The sequence below is a fragment of the Bufo bufo genome, chromosome 3 (genome assembly GCF_905171765.1).
Source record: "Bufo bufo chromosome 3, aBufBuf1.1, whole genome shotgun sequence".
Classification (NCBI taxonomy): domain Eukaryota; kingdom Metazoa; phylum Chordata; class Amphibia; order Anura; family Bufonidae; genus Bufo; species Bufo bufo.
This window is the reverse complement of record NC_053391.1, coordinates 507,514,462-507,529,834: the sequence shown is the minus strand read 5'-3', so window position 1 is coordinate 507,529,834 and position 15,373 is coordinate 507,514,462. Positions and strand designations below refer to the sequence as shown.

Sequence of the window (15,373 nt, the reverse complement as noted above, 5' to 3'; positions counted from 1 at the left end):
AATTATCAGAGTCCTATCTTACATCAGTAAGTAATCTAGTTTACATAGGAGTTAGAATACAGAGTGGAGGTACGTATACCTCTGAACTTTCCAACACTGAAGGCGATGTATGAATTCTAACTGAAGTAGTGGTTAGGTCTGGGCCCAAAATGTGGGTCCCATTGAATTTGCAAACAAACAGAGACAAGAATAAAACTAACACATAAATAATCATAAGAATAAAAAGAAAGAGTGTCCGAGTTAGTGATACCGGCTTTCACCTATACATCGTTCTGATGAGCAGGATCACTTAGACGTTTTAACCTAGGGGATTACCAGAGGGTTGTTATCACATTGGTGGGTAAGCTAGGTCACAAACCAACAGCTAGACAGCCATATTGACCAGGTAGTGTAGAATTTTGTCATAGAAGGTTGTGTGTAGAACATTTTCTTGTACATACAGGTCAAGTTAACCAGGGCAGTCACTTCCAACAAGGTAGGGGTGTGTGGACTTTTCCAGTGTCGGGTGATGATTAGTTTGGTTGCCATAAGTATATGAGTGGCTACTATTCTTTATGGGTGTGCCAGGGTATTAATAACAATAAAGAGAAGCGCTAGCTCTGGAGTTAGTATTAGTCTGTTGGGAATAAGGTCATCTAAAAACTTCTTTACACTGTTCCACAGCGGCGAGATTTTGGGGCATGACCATAATATGTGGAGGAGAAATCCTCTATGCCCACAACCCCTCCAGCAGTCAGACCCTCATTGACTTTCAATGGAGTTAATGACAGATCTGTCTTGGCAATGTTAAAGATATGTTAAAGATAATACAACGGGATCCGTTCATAACAGATGCAGACCTTTGTATTATCAGTAATGGAAGCGTTTTTGCTGGACCCTGCCGGATCCAGCAAAACGCTAGTGTGAATGTACCCTTAAGGATTTTCCAATAAAGAAGTAAAGTTTTTATAGTGTGTTGGAAATGTTTCATTTTAAATTTGTACATTTATAACCAGACTTTGCTGTAGGATATTTTAATTCCACTATTTCTGTTTGTTGCCTAACAAATCAATGTGCTTATCATTAAATACTTTTTGTAAAAACCTGCAGAGATGAATTCCAACATGGCATTGTTGGAGAGATTGTTATCTGTGTGGCAATATAGTCAAAGAAATGGCTCAAAATATCCCCAAAAACACGTTTTAGATTTGGATAGTTTAATATCTGTTCTTGGGCAATGGATCAGACTGAGGGTTATGGATTCTGTTATTAATCCTGATTCAATGTAGTGGTTAGTTAATAAGTCTATTATATGGCAGACCAAAAGAGTAGTAGGATAAATATTTTCTATAGAGCAATGGTGCATTTGCCATATTAAGTTGTTACCTTTATATTAATACCAAAGGCTTTAGCTACATATGCAACAATATGATATGACTTCCTAAAATACGCTTCACCCCCTGCTGCTGATACAAATTTTTCTCCAGGTCCCCAAAAAGCTTGAGACCTTTTCCTGTCAACGTATGTGACATGCAAAAGCTTAACAGATACCAGCCGAAGTATGTTGTTGGCATACTCAGAAATTTGTTCATGACAATATATCGCAACAACAATATATCGCAGCAACAAACTTTTCATGTAACCTATTAATGACAAGGGCCACCTAAACACCCAATGTTCAGTTAAAAATTCTGCTAAAAATTACATTCACATTTTCTCAGTATCCTTATTCTGGTAAAAATAAAATCTTGACTGGGAAAAAGATAATGGTAGAACCTAATATTCCCATTTCCCAATAAACAGAGCTCAACCCAGCTTTGTGGCACTCCTGTCCATATGTTGTGCTAGGAAATGCAACCATGTTGCTAAGAAAATCTGTCTGTCCTAAGAATGATCATTTTTGGTCATGATGGAATCACAGTTCAGAGCCTCATTTTCTGACCAGTGGGTCCCTGTATTTTCCAATGTCATAACCTAAAAGGGGTAAAACTGTAGATAATATCCTGCTTGCTTTCTTCTTTTACTAATTCGTCATAGTTCCCCAAAGTTCATCACATTTACCAACTGACAGATATGATCACATGCATCTATTATGGCCTGTATAGTAGTACTATTGTGGTAATCTGACGCTGCTCAAAGTCAGTGTTGAGTAGTTACATTCCATTCCCAGACCTTTTCCTGTTGTGTAACACCCAATAAAACCTTTTAGAACCCTTAAGACAAAACATGCTTTTGAAAGTACTAGTAGTTTTGGGATAGACTTGAACTTTTATGAATACTATAATAAAATAACTGTTCAAGTAAGCTGTATAGAAATTAAATAATTGCTGAAACTGCGACTTTTTTAGAAATACAATTTACTCTTCCAATGTAAATATTTAAGAGAATAAAGAAACAATATTCCAAGCATTAGAAAAAAATAAAGGGTAAGGTTTAAATGAGTGTTGATTGTGGAAGCTTATGGGGGTCATTTATGACCCAATAAACACAACTTTTGTGGTGTATATCTGGGGCAGATTCTGTCTCACGCCATGCTGCTGCAGAATCTGTGACTTCTTTCCCGCTCGCATCAGGTCTAAAAAAAGTGGGCGTGGCATGGGCGGTGAAGAGCCGGTCCATCTCATTTACCATTTTCTATGCCTGGTTTAGGCTTACAAAATGGTGTAAATGTAACACAGCTAGGAAGCTGTCATACATTGAGAATCGGTGCTGGATGCACCAAAGTTATGTAGAGGCTGGTGCCTCTACAGCTATAAGCTATAGGGCTTATTAAGACCGGCATCTAAAACGCCGGTCTTAATAAATGTGCCCCTCCCTATATTTTTGGACCATGATCTAATAAAATATTAGGGATGAAATGTCATAGTAAAACAGCGATTGCTGCTGGAGTCTTGCATCTCAGCCTGTTAAACTGTATATTATGCACTTGAGGGTTACTGATTGATCAGTGGTCAAATTGCTGTGAGCACTACATTTTTTGTTTTATCCGTTCTTGAACTGTTTTGGCCTTAACTTTGTTGCAGATTAACAGTACGTCCCATGTCATTCATGATCTCCAATCATCCAGGTAAAGGGCAGCAGTACTGATCATGTTATTTCTTGAATGGTCTACATTGGGAACCTCCTTCTACAGTTTAATCATTTTGGGTATATTACCCACAGAAAGAAATAATATCATACGCACTATCATACGGATTTGCTGGAAATTTATTTCAAAATGATACTTACTAAAAGCCAATTTACATTTATACATGTTGGTTATAGCGAAGCAAATGATTACTTATCTTTTAACCCCGTAAGGACAAGGACAATTTTCTCTTTTTAATTTAGTTTTTTCCTCCTCACCTTCCAAGAGCCATAACTTTTTAAAATTTCTACTCACAAAGCCGTATGAAGACGTATTTTTTTGTGGGACAACTGGTAGTTTACCAGAGCTGGGATTGGAAAACTGGAAAATAAATATTTATAGGGTTAAACTGAATTTTTTTTTGTGTTTACGGAGTTCACAGTGCGCTAAAAATGACATGACAATATGACAACCTTCTGCGGGTCAGAAAAAGAACAATTTTTTTTTTCATTGCATTGCCATAATCCGACAGGCATAACTTTTTAATTTTTCTGTTTTCAGAGCTTTTTTTGTAGACAAAACTGTAGTTTAAATTTGTAACATTTTGGCGTACACACAATCACTTTTATAAAAAAAAATTTGGAGGAAAACAGCAAATCAACAATTTTTTTTTCTGTTATGGCGTTTACTGCACACAATAAATATCGCTATATGTTAATACTTCAGACATTTTTGAACATGGCAATGCCTACTATGTTAATTTTTATAGTTTATTTTAATATTTTAATATTTAAATTTGGAAAAGGGAGTGTTTTGATTTTCTTTTTAAATTTTTTTACGAAACCTTTTTTAACTGTACTTTTAAGTTTTCTTAGGAGACTTGAGCATGCAAACTTCTGATTGCTTGTACCATAGACTGCAATTGTATTCAATATCTATGGGATTTTCACAGGCTGCCTGTCAGGCTGTTGCCCCAGGCTCAGCTTCACAGGCAGCTCACTATGAAAGTGCTGGGAGCCTTAATAGCAACCATTTGGAGCCCTGTGATTTTGCCATGGGGGCTTCAACTAGAGGACAGTCTCCCTATGTATTATACATCTATGACTGGCCATGTATGGCCAATCATGTCACTGTAAGTAATTATGCGTTAAGGAGTTAATGGGAACTTGTCACCATAAAAATGCAGTCCAATCTTTAGGTAATATGATATAGATCAGGAGGAGCTGGGTAGATTGATATATAGTTTTTGTGTGAGGGTTGAGTGGTTAATAGACAAAAATAAATCCATCCTGGCTGACCACTGGTAATCAGCTGTTAACAGAAGCTCAGTGCAGCTAGGAGAGGCATAGTATTGCTTGTATATATACAGACATAGCAATCTTCATCTTGATTTTTCACAACTCGCTTTTTGGCATTTTTTTCCCCATTGGCTTCAATGACTTTTGTGCTGTGATGTCATCGTGAGACTTGATATCACACTCAAGTTTAGAACTGTTACATATCATCTGATCCACACACTTGTTATTTTTGCCAGATAAATGGAATTTTACTGAATATTGATAAGAACGACCCTAACTGTAATGTAATAATCCCTTGGGGATAATCGCTTTTTTTCTACTCTGGCTCAGCAGATTGTGGCTAGAGAAATATTTCTAAATGCTTATGGACTATAAAATTAACAAGTGTATGGTCAGCACATTTTTGAAGAATATTATAAGGCAAAACATTCTATTTAAATTGAATTAGGCAGCAAGTAGCGGTGGAATTGACATGTGTAGTCTTAATCTGATTTGGCTTGACTGATGTTTAGATTAGTGTGCCAGAACAATAATAGATGAATAATACATAGGCTCTAAGGATTTCTGATTAAATTGTAAATGAAGATAAATGCACAATGATTTTAATATATTCACCACTATATGCGCAGCCTATCATCAAAAAATGTTTATGTTTATGTGAATATTCAATTTAAAAAAAAGAGTTGATGGTTTGCTGGATATAATGTTTTTTGTCATTTCATATATTCTATTTCCTGTCCTGGAAAGAGAACCAGTCTTTGAGAAATGTTGTGCAGTCTGTAGGCTGCATAACTTATAAAGCAGGATAAACTGTATGTATTTCAAGGGGGAAAAGTTTCGGTAAAACTTGTTAATTATGCCTTTAAAGGGCAGATTTGTACCTATGAAACTGGCTGACCTGTGTTGGTCCCATGTTCATATGTGCCACATTGCTGAGAAAAATGATGTTTTGATATACGTGTTACTGAGGTGCCTGGCCTCAGTGAAATGAACTGGTAACGTTTTGTCAGTAACCCTAGGTTAGGTTAGTAGTAGTTTAGCTGCTGGCTGCAGCTGATCCGGTCTGGGTTTCATTGGAGTAGTCAAAAAGCAGGGTGGGATGACTACTCAAATGTATCCAGACCAGGTTTTGGCTGGCCTGTGTAAGCTAGGAAGCCCAGGAGAGCTAGGGGTGTGGTTCCTAGTCTGGAAGTGTGATAGACTGGGACTACAGCTCTGTGGAGTGTTTCAGCGGAGAAGCCTGCTATCGCCAAGTCTTTTCCCCCTCAAGATGGTGGTAGAAACCAGGAACTACAGAGGACTATGAGTCAGACTACTTCACATGGACTGTGTTTTTTGTGTATTTACATGCTGAAGTAAATGAGTATTTGTTGAATCCGTTTTGGACAAAATAAAAAAGACTATTTGAACTATATCTGAAGTCACCATTTGAGCTGATTGCCACAACACCTAGAGGCTCTGCTCCCTCTGCAACTTTCATGTGCTCTGCAGCTTGATTGACAGGGCTAGGCATTCTAAACGTGATCATGCCTAGCCCTGACTTCAATGTGGGCACATATGAACATGGGACCAACACAGATGCCTTCAGCTGCCAAGCGCACATGCAACAGATCAGCCAGTTTCATAGGTACAAATCTGCTGACAGATGCCCTTTAAATCTCTGCTTTTTCAGAGCTCAGTAGCGAAGTGTGTGATCCTATCAGTGATTGATAACATTTCCTTTATAAGTGTGTATCCAGAGATAAAACTATCCGTAATTGGTAAAACCATCCACTTGGGCAACTGAGCTCTGAAAATGAGTTTTAAATGTATACATTACAAGTTTTATTGAATCTTTTCCCTCAAAGCTATACATCAATCTGCTCAGTAGTGATAAGCAGCATAGGCAATATTCAAATTCACAATATTTCTCAAATTTTTAGCTGAATATTCAACATAAATTTGCGAATACCTTCCAATGGCCTTGAGACATACAAGATCAGCACTCTATCCAAAAGGAGAAAGCCAGCAAGCCTGAAAGTTGCTTTAATTGAGTTGGATGGCTTGGGAGACCTGTGCCCCTAGATCATTATCATTAGGGTGACAAAAATTGTAAACTTTTTTTTTGGATGCCAGCTAACTTTTCTCTCACTGCCTAGGAGGGCTGCATAAAAATTTTCAGTTTTCTAATTGTCCTAGCATTATATTCAATAACCTTTCTACACAGTTTTGTCATGTAAACTCATTTGAACTCAAACTTGGGCATACAGGAAAGATATGCAAATTAGCAGAATCTGCCTTGTTTTTCAGCTGAAACACTATTTGCATGTCTTTCCCATATGCCCAAGTTTATGAAAGTGAGTTTACAGAAGTAAATAGCAGCCAGGTGCAAAGTCCTTGCAGGATTCCTGATGAAAAATCCACAAACTGTATTGTATAATTGAAACAAAGCAGCACTCCGGTCTTATGGCTCCACATTGGGTGTAATAAAGGATCCACTTTCCTTCTCTAAGACCGGAGTGTTGCCTTGTTTCAATTTTTACATATATATATATATATATATATATATATATATATATATATATATATATATATATATCTTTGGAATGGAAGTGTCCCTTTAGATATTGACCAAAGATGTATTTTGGTCTTCATCGAATGTATAACAATTTGTAAAAGTTAGTCCAAGTTTCCACTTCAGTTATTTCCATCAGATATTGTGAGCCAAAACTCGGTGCGCATCAAAAATACAGAACAGGAGGATATCTTTCCATTATCCCTTATCTCTCAGTAGCCTCCACTGCAGGTTTTGGTTCACAATAATGGAAATGACTGATGAAATAACTGGTGTGAACTTTAACTAGGTTTAACTTTTTTATTTAATGTTTTACTTATTAATGAAATTAAGTGAAAAGGCAACTAAAGTATTAAAATACTTAGATGGTGCTCCATAGGAACTATCACTGTAGTAGCCTTGGATACTTCAGATGGGCTGAGGCTATGATTGAGAATGAATGGCTCCACCAATCGCTGTGCAGGGGAACCATTCATCCCTAGGAGCTCAGTCTTCCCAGGGAAAGCCGCCTCAGATGCCATGGTTACAAATGACCATAGCATCTGAGTGGTTAAATGTTTATGATTGACATTATTGCTGATCAGAGACATTCGTTCCAGGAATCTGCTGTTTTATATAGCAGAAATCTGGTGGCTATGGCGCCCACTGCGCAATGGAGTGGGTGCAATTTTTAAAGAATCAACTACCATCATACATGTACGGCAGATGTCCTTAAGGGGTAAATTAACTATATGTTGCATGTCTCTTTTATTGCCTTTTTCACTAACAATCAAAGTTCACTTTATACTAGAATTTACCTTTGAATTTCTCTACGTAAGAAGAAAAACATAAGGATCATTTGCTGAACTTTTATTTCTATGTAAAGTGAACTAGTATAAAAGATGTCAGTTTATATAATTTTGTATCAATTTAGTTAGGACCATTTTGTTACAAGATCCAGCATGTCTAGTGGGACAAAATAATTACTGAAAAGCTGATAAAAACTGACATTGCATGGATCAGTAATTCTATCAGTTTGTGTTAGTGCCCAGATAAATCAAAAAGAGAAAGATGCAGCAAAAGCTATTGTGAGTGGAGCCTAACATGGATGTATGATGCTAAAAGTAGCAATTAGTGTCAGAAGGAGAACAATTGTTACTCAGAAGTGAATTGTCAGTTGAGAAATAGTTGCTTGTTATGCAGGTCACAAAGGTTCTTGTTAAGTTTAGACGCAAGTATATAATGAAAAAACAACATGTGGGCAAGATGATGAAACATTGCGGATTGCTTTGTGAAGCAAATGTGAGATGGTATTGTGTATACTAGAGATGAGCGAAGTACTGAAAAATTTGATTCGGCTGCTTGGCTATATAAAAAATAAAAAAAATAGCTTTGTGATGAATTAGGGGAACGGTGATTGTGCCGCTCTCCATCGTTGTACCCCTCAGATGCCACTTTCATAGCTGATCGCGGCATCTCATATTGATATAACAGTGTAACATTTCTTAAAAAATTTATAAAATCTTACCTCATCCATTTGATCGTGAAGAGACTCCATACATCACCATGCACAGGATTACGAGCAGGAACTTCAATCAAGATGGTGGTGGCTGACTCTTCACGCTCAAACAGATGAGGTAGGTATGATTTATTCATTTTTATTTTTTACTGCCATTCAGGAAAAATCGATTCGTTACTATGAAACACAAGGACATTTGGTTTCATGGTGAAATCCCTGAAATTCGGATCAAAGTCCACGAAGTGTAGACGGGATACAACAATGAACAAGTTCAAGAGAAAATGCATGTTGTAGTGGAAAGGAGGGTGGGGAAAAAAGTGGAGCAACAGGTGGTGGAGAGGATTAAACAAAAAAAGACTCTTTGTAGAGAAATATAGATGGATAGAACTAAGAAATAAATGTACAGAGTTTAGGATAAAAATTTAAAATTGAAGGATGAGGTTAGAAAGATAATAAAGGAATAAGGAAATTCTCCAGAGTGGTGTACTACCAATAGATGCAATCAATCCAATTTATTGCATTAAAGCAATAAAGACATGAGGAAGGGGTCCTAACCCAGAAATGTGTGTAAACAGCAATCGCGGCATCGGTGAGGCCAACGGATGTGGCTCCCTCTGCCTTCCAATCGGAGACACTGCAGTGAAATTGGTTACCATGGCAGCCTGGACACTTCTAAAGCTACCCAGGCCTGCCATGGTAAGCTCCCTGCTGTGCTGTGCACGAGACACAGCTCAGCAGGGAGAATGTCTGAATCCTAATCACCCTGAAATAATCTCTATTAGGGTGAATAGGACAAGGGATCAAAAGGTCCCAGGTAGTCCCCTAAGGGACTACCATGTTACCAAAAACCTAGCTAAAACTCTTCTATTTATAGCATATTTTTAAAGTTAATTTCACCAGTTCAATTTATATCCATTTTAATAAAACATTTAAAAAAGGCCCCAATGAATCATTAATATGTGTCACAAGAAAACACTCCCACAAAAATCCAAAAACTAATTCTCATGCACTTAACCCGTTAACGCTCCTACGGCGAGCCTGACATCTCTATGGCGGGGCTGTGACAAACAACCTTGCTGAAAGTGGGGCTGGTCAGCCTATCATGGAGCAAAGATGATGGGCTATCAGGTTCGGCACCGATGTCTGATGGCGGAGTATTTAAACAAGCGACTGCTCACCACAGTTGTCTGTGATTGATTTTCTTGCCTCACAAGCATTCTGTCACTTGTTCTCTGGATTCCGGGATCTCTGGCCTTCTGCCTATTTGTTACCTCGCCTCTGATGTTTGACCCTGCTTGGTATTTGTCTCTCTCTTAGTTCAGGCATTACTCACTGGTTCTGACCTGGTCTGTACACCACATTCGCCCACAGGTACTGTGCACTGAGCCAGGTTAGGGACCATCGCCTATTTGGGGGCTGCTATTTTGGGAGTATTGTCCAAGTAATTAGGGACAGTACTGGGGGTAGAGTTCAGTATGGCACTGTTCCCTACATAACGTGACACTAACATACAGTAAACTTAAACTGTAGACTTGCATTATCACAAATGATTGCTTTACTAATCCCAACTAGATTCTTTGACATTGAATTACCCCTGCATGTTCACAGTCAGCATGTGAAAAGAAATGACACAAATGTTGAAATAATTAGTAAGACATCATGGATTAAGTCACTGTTTACATGTCTGCTTCATGCATGGTTACCATTAGTTATGTTCTTATCTAATGTTTCATCCAATTTCAGCATTGTACATGACCTGTCTAATATTACAAATTGCTTCCTCTTTGACTTAACCTCTGTGTCAGTCTATTTACAGTACAGGCCACCCTACCCCATCCTCTTAGAACACATCACATTTCTTCAAAAGATTGTAATTGTTTTGTTGACTATGTGGCTTGCTTAAGGGAGTTTACACCTAACATAACAAGCAGACGTTTCAAAGATTCATCTGTGAGATCAGATCTATGCATCCATTACATAGGTAAATTATGGCAGTTTTATTGCATCTGGGACTTTGCCTTGTGTAAAGGAAAGCTTAGCTACAACTTTCTATGTAAATGTCCATTAAAAAAGAAGGAATACAAAGTTACATAAATTGCAGATTAATTGAAAACTTTGTAGTAAGATGCCTTATGTGAGTAGTCAAAGAAATATACTCAGCTCATATTGTACAATAGACTAGCTAAACATATACCATAATTAGGAAATTACTTTGTCCCTCCTCCCATTGCTTCACATAGAAAATAAACAGATAATAAACAGCCATGAAAGCTGCCGCTCAGGTTCCACCTTTGGTAACTCTTTTATCATTCTAAATTGACAATATTTCTAGTTCCATCTTCTGATTTTGCCTTTGAGGAAGCATACTGATAAACCGTTAAGATACAATGGTATATTTGCCTAAGGGTGCTTTTCACACATAGGATTTTAGTGATGTTTTTCTGCACTTTCATATTTTTATTTTGCAGTGTTTTTGCACAAATGGATTTTTGCTAGTGGCATTTTGTTCATTGGGTCATGTTTTTAGTCTTTATTGCTGCTTCTCTATATGGGAAAAATATTTTTAAGAAAAAGCCTGTGATAAGCTATACTGCGTGCAACAAATGCTAGAAAAAAAGCACCAAAACTGCAGATAGCAAAAAAGTGCTTATTCTGATGTCAAAGACAAATTCACGTGTAAGGAACCTAACAGTGCTTTTACACACAGATTTTTGCTGGCATTTTTCAGTAATTTTGCATATGCAGTGGCATTTTTTTGTTCCTGTTTTTTTTTGAACCAGCATTTTTAGCAGTATAATTGCCAGCTCCAGATGTTAGCTGAAAGTCTATGGGAATTATGAAACGCAGGACATACAAGCATTTTTTCCATCTCTTTCACTATATAGAAAAAAGCCAGAAAAAACAATTCACACAGTCATTTGTAAAAAAAATAAATATAGAAAAATGCCACAAAAAACACATCATGAAATGCAGTTGCACCCCAATCCAATAAAAAAACATATTGCCAGATTTGTCATTACTCTGACAGCTCACTCCACTTTCACATATGGCTAAAGTCAGTTTTAGCCAAGTCAGATTTATGATCGGCCCTTTAAGACTGTAATAAATATGGTTTGACGGTAGCAGTTTATCCGTCAGTAAGCAGCTTTACAAAAGTCGCACGTCTTTACGAAAAAGTCACACGTTTTTATGAAAAAGTGGCATGTTCTATTAAAAAGTCTCATAAGATAAGCATGGTCCTCACTAGAGTGAAATTGCGCATTTTTTGGCGACTTTTTTGCGACTTTTTAAATAGTCCCAATAGTAAATCTGTCTAGAGATTAATTTACATAAGAAAACACGCCCACTTTCAGAAAACTGGCGAGCATAGTGCAGAGCAGAAAAAAGTTGCAAATTTGTGCGAGGTTTTAGCGTTTGCGCATTTTTTTGCGACTTTTTCACTCAATTATTCTGACTTGAGCTAATGATAAATCTGGCCCATTGTTTTTTTGTGTTGAAAACTGCTAGTGCAAAATTCATGTGTGTGAGAACCCATATTGAACATTTTTGCTCCTTCTTTTCAGTGAGCTAAGTGTACAGACATTTTTGTAAGCTTGTATTAAGGTGCGACCACAATGTGAGGTTTCCGGATGCAGTTTTGGGACCTAAAATTAAGAGTGGATCATAAAGGAGACAAAGTATAAAAGACAGATATGACTTCTCTTTTTTCCAATTCACCCTTTGCTTCCGCTTCCAAAACTGCATCAGGAAACCTGAATGTGTGGCCGTCCCCTTGGTTTGCAGAGAGCTGTGGCATTGTATTTTTTTCTTTGTGTTTTCAGCCATAGCAACGTGCACCTGCTGATTGGGATGTGCGGACTGACCCCTTTTTTTCTTTGCCGTCCCCTTAATGGTATGCAAAGACAGAATTAGGAATTGATGAATATATTTGCAGATATAAAAATGTAAAAAATGCCTAATCATTGAATGAAGAAAAGTTGAAATAATGGAAAGAAACATTGTAATATACTTTAGTGGAATTTCTTAACCTATGTATGCCAATTTTCAGATGTGAAAATAGTAATATTTTTTTGCATGTGCCACATTTTACACCAAAATTTGCACTTTTCTGCCATTCTTACCACTTTTAAAAAGTGTGTGGAGCCTAGCAGAAGGGATGTTACCATCTGTTACTATAATTTAAACCATTTTGACTCGTATTACTCCAGTGCACTTTTCAAATATGAAATGCCATTCTTAATTAATACCCCCTTTGTGCTTTCATTACCCATCATATTCTAAATCTTTGCTGTCAGTGGATAAAAGCTTTTCTAATACAATCCTGCTGAGAAGTGGATGCATTGTATCCAGTCCAGACAATGCTCTGTGATATAAACAGCCTGATACATTTAGTACACATTGTAGCGAATGATCAGAGAGATTAGTGCAGCTGCTGCTGACCCATTGAGCTCGCAAAATATTACATGGGCTGGATACAATTGTGTCTGTTTCTCAGCTCTGAGCAAGAACAGATAGGGCGCCTTTACACACTGCGGATTTTCTGCAACTGAAAATCAGTCCCATTCCCCTGAATGGGGCTTGCAGAAATCCATGGAATTAATGTCATTGATTTTCAGCCGTGGAAAATTCTGCAACAAAATCCACAGCATGCGAAGGCACCCTTGGGAACAGATTTTAAGTCCCTGCATGTAAACAAAAGTGTTATAATTCAATGAAGGTCTTGAAAATTTTGAGATATTAAAACACAAAGCATATTAGAAATTTGTAGAACCTTACTATACAGCAATTAAGCTGTATTTTCATTTATTTTCATTTTAAATCATTTTAAAATATATAATAATAAAATGTAGGCACCCTAATTTTAACAATATGAGAGGAGAAATTGAGCTAAAACCATCTTGTTCTTACCTTATACGTGGTGATTGGTATGTCAATTATGATATGCAGCAGGTCGCCTAGGGCCAGGCTGGCAATCAGCAAGTTGGTATTGTTTCTCATGCTCTTGTTTTTATAGATTATCCTCAACAGGGTTGAGTTCCCAATCACTCCGACTATGAATATCAGGCATGATATCACTGTGTTAATATATTTGAAAGTGTCCTTGATCTCGAGCTTAGGCCCACACACTGAATACATCCTACTCTGTCTTGATTGATAACCTTTGTTTTGGGTCATGCTATGATTTAGTAGATGATGGGCATCTGAGGTCTTCATTTCATTTGCCTTTAATGTTGTGGGTACACTTCCCAGCAATGGTAGCTCTTCATTAGAGGATGGTTGAAGGGAAGGAATAGGTTCTTCACCAAAGACTATGACTGTACAGAACAGCAAGAGCGCCAGTCTTACATAGTGCCATGTAATCTCCATGATGCGTAGGGATTGCAAAGTTTTGGGTAGCCGCTCACAGCCAAATGAAACAGTGAGCTTATATATTCACTCAGGACCTGTCCGAGAAGACAGAATATTACTAGTTGTGCTTGCACTTATCTTTTTTAAAGACAGATAATATTAAAAAAATCATTGCATATTATTATACACGATAAGGCTACTTTCACACTAGCGTTAAAGTTTTCCGGTATTGAGTTCCGTCATAGGAGCTCAATACCGGCAAAACCGCTTCGGATCCCTTCATAACGGATGCAGATGGTCGTATTATCAGTAACAGAAGCGTTTTTGCTGAGCCCTGCCGGATCTAGCAAAAATGCTAGTGTGAAAGTAGCCTAAGCATCACAGTTTTATTTATCATAGCAAACATAAGGTACATGTACTGTATAGAACATAGTAATGTGTTATTGATTCATTTTTCTCATTTGATATATAGATATAGGAAAGCTGAACTCATCATTTGACTCTTTGCCGTTAACAGGAGTGGAGATTTTGCTTCACTCCTATGTAAAGGGATATAATCATAATATCATAATTCAGCTACATCTTTAAATATATGTATTTATATATATGTGTGTGTATGTATATATATATATGTATGTGTGTGTGTGTGTGTGTATATATATAGCTTCAAATAGAATAGGTCTGATACCATAAACAAGAGACAAGAGTACATTAGCATCCTGTAAATGTAAAACTAGGTAAAAGGTGACATAAATGTATCTATTTTCTACAGAATACCAGAAAACTTTGTGTCGCAAAATGTTGCAAATAAAACTGCCATTAAAAATATAAACATGATAACTAATCACATAAATTGTAAAATACCTTAATTAAATCCAGCCATAGAGTGAAACAGTGAAGATGTAGGAAGTAAAGGATATTTCTTCAGCTGGTGAGACGTCCTGGGGAGTTACATCAGGCTGGGGATCTTCTGAAATGTCTCAGTGGACATGGATGGAATGAACATTTCAAACCTTTCTCCTGGTATGTGTTTGTGTCTGAAAACCACTAGTCAAATACTTGTACATTAGTCACTGACAGACCCCGCCTGCTCCCTCCTACAGCAACCTATCCCTAGACCACTCTTGTTCCTGAAGTGTGGCTAGCATCATTGAAAGATCAAACTGGGCTACATTCACGTGTTTTGCGCATAGGATAAATTACTTAGCACGTATTTATTATATTAGCTCCAAATTTGTGTAGCCCTTCTATAAAATGCTTGAATATCAGTAGTTACATGTCCTTGCATAAGACAATATAGAAAGCAAATTATACACATGGAGGTTCAATTTCTGTACTTGGCTTATAATATTGTAGTTCCAGTTCCATCTTGTAAGTAGGGGATTGCAGAAATTCACGCACATACTGAAATGACCCCATTCACATGTATGGAATGGAATTAAGTCATACATTTCTTTAGTGAATTTGCTCCTTAAACTTTAGTGACACTTTCTATAGACCCCACGGAATGGGCGGATCTGCGGTGGTAATCATGTTTAGGGTGGGTTCGCATCAGCATTTCCGTTATACTGTTCTGTTATACCAGGGCTATAGCGGAAAAAAAAACAGAAATGCAAAACGGAACCCAT

General features: G+C 37.3%; 1 protein-coding gene across 1 annotated transcript in view; it reads right to left on the bottom strand.

The window, feature by feature from the left end:
• Nucleotides 1-14,795, bottom strand: part of EDNRB (endothelin receptor type B) — a 54,913-nt gene extending 40,118 nt beyond the window's left edge. The window contains exons 1-2 of the mRNA XM_040425326.1: nt 14,610-14,795; nt 13,305-13,840 (exon numbers count right to left, since the gene is read on the bottom strand). Of these exons, the coding sequence (XP_040281260.1) occupies nt 13,305-13,763 (459 nt within the window). The 5' untranslated portion in view covers nt 13,764-13,840; nt 14,610-14,795. The remainder of the gene's footprint in view (nt 1-13,304; nt 13,841-14,609) is intronic.
• Between the last annotated feature and the right edge of the window lie 578 nt (nt 14,796-15,373).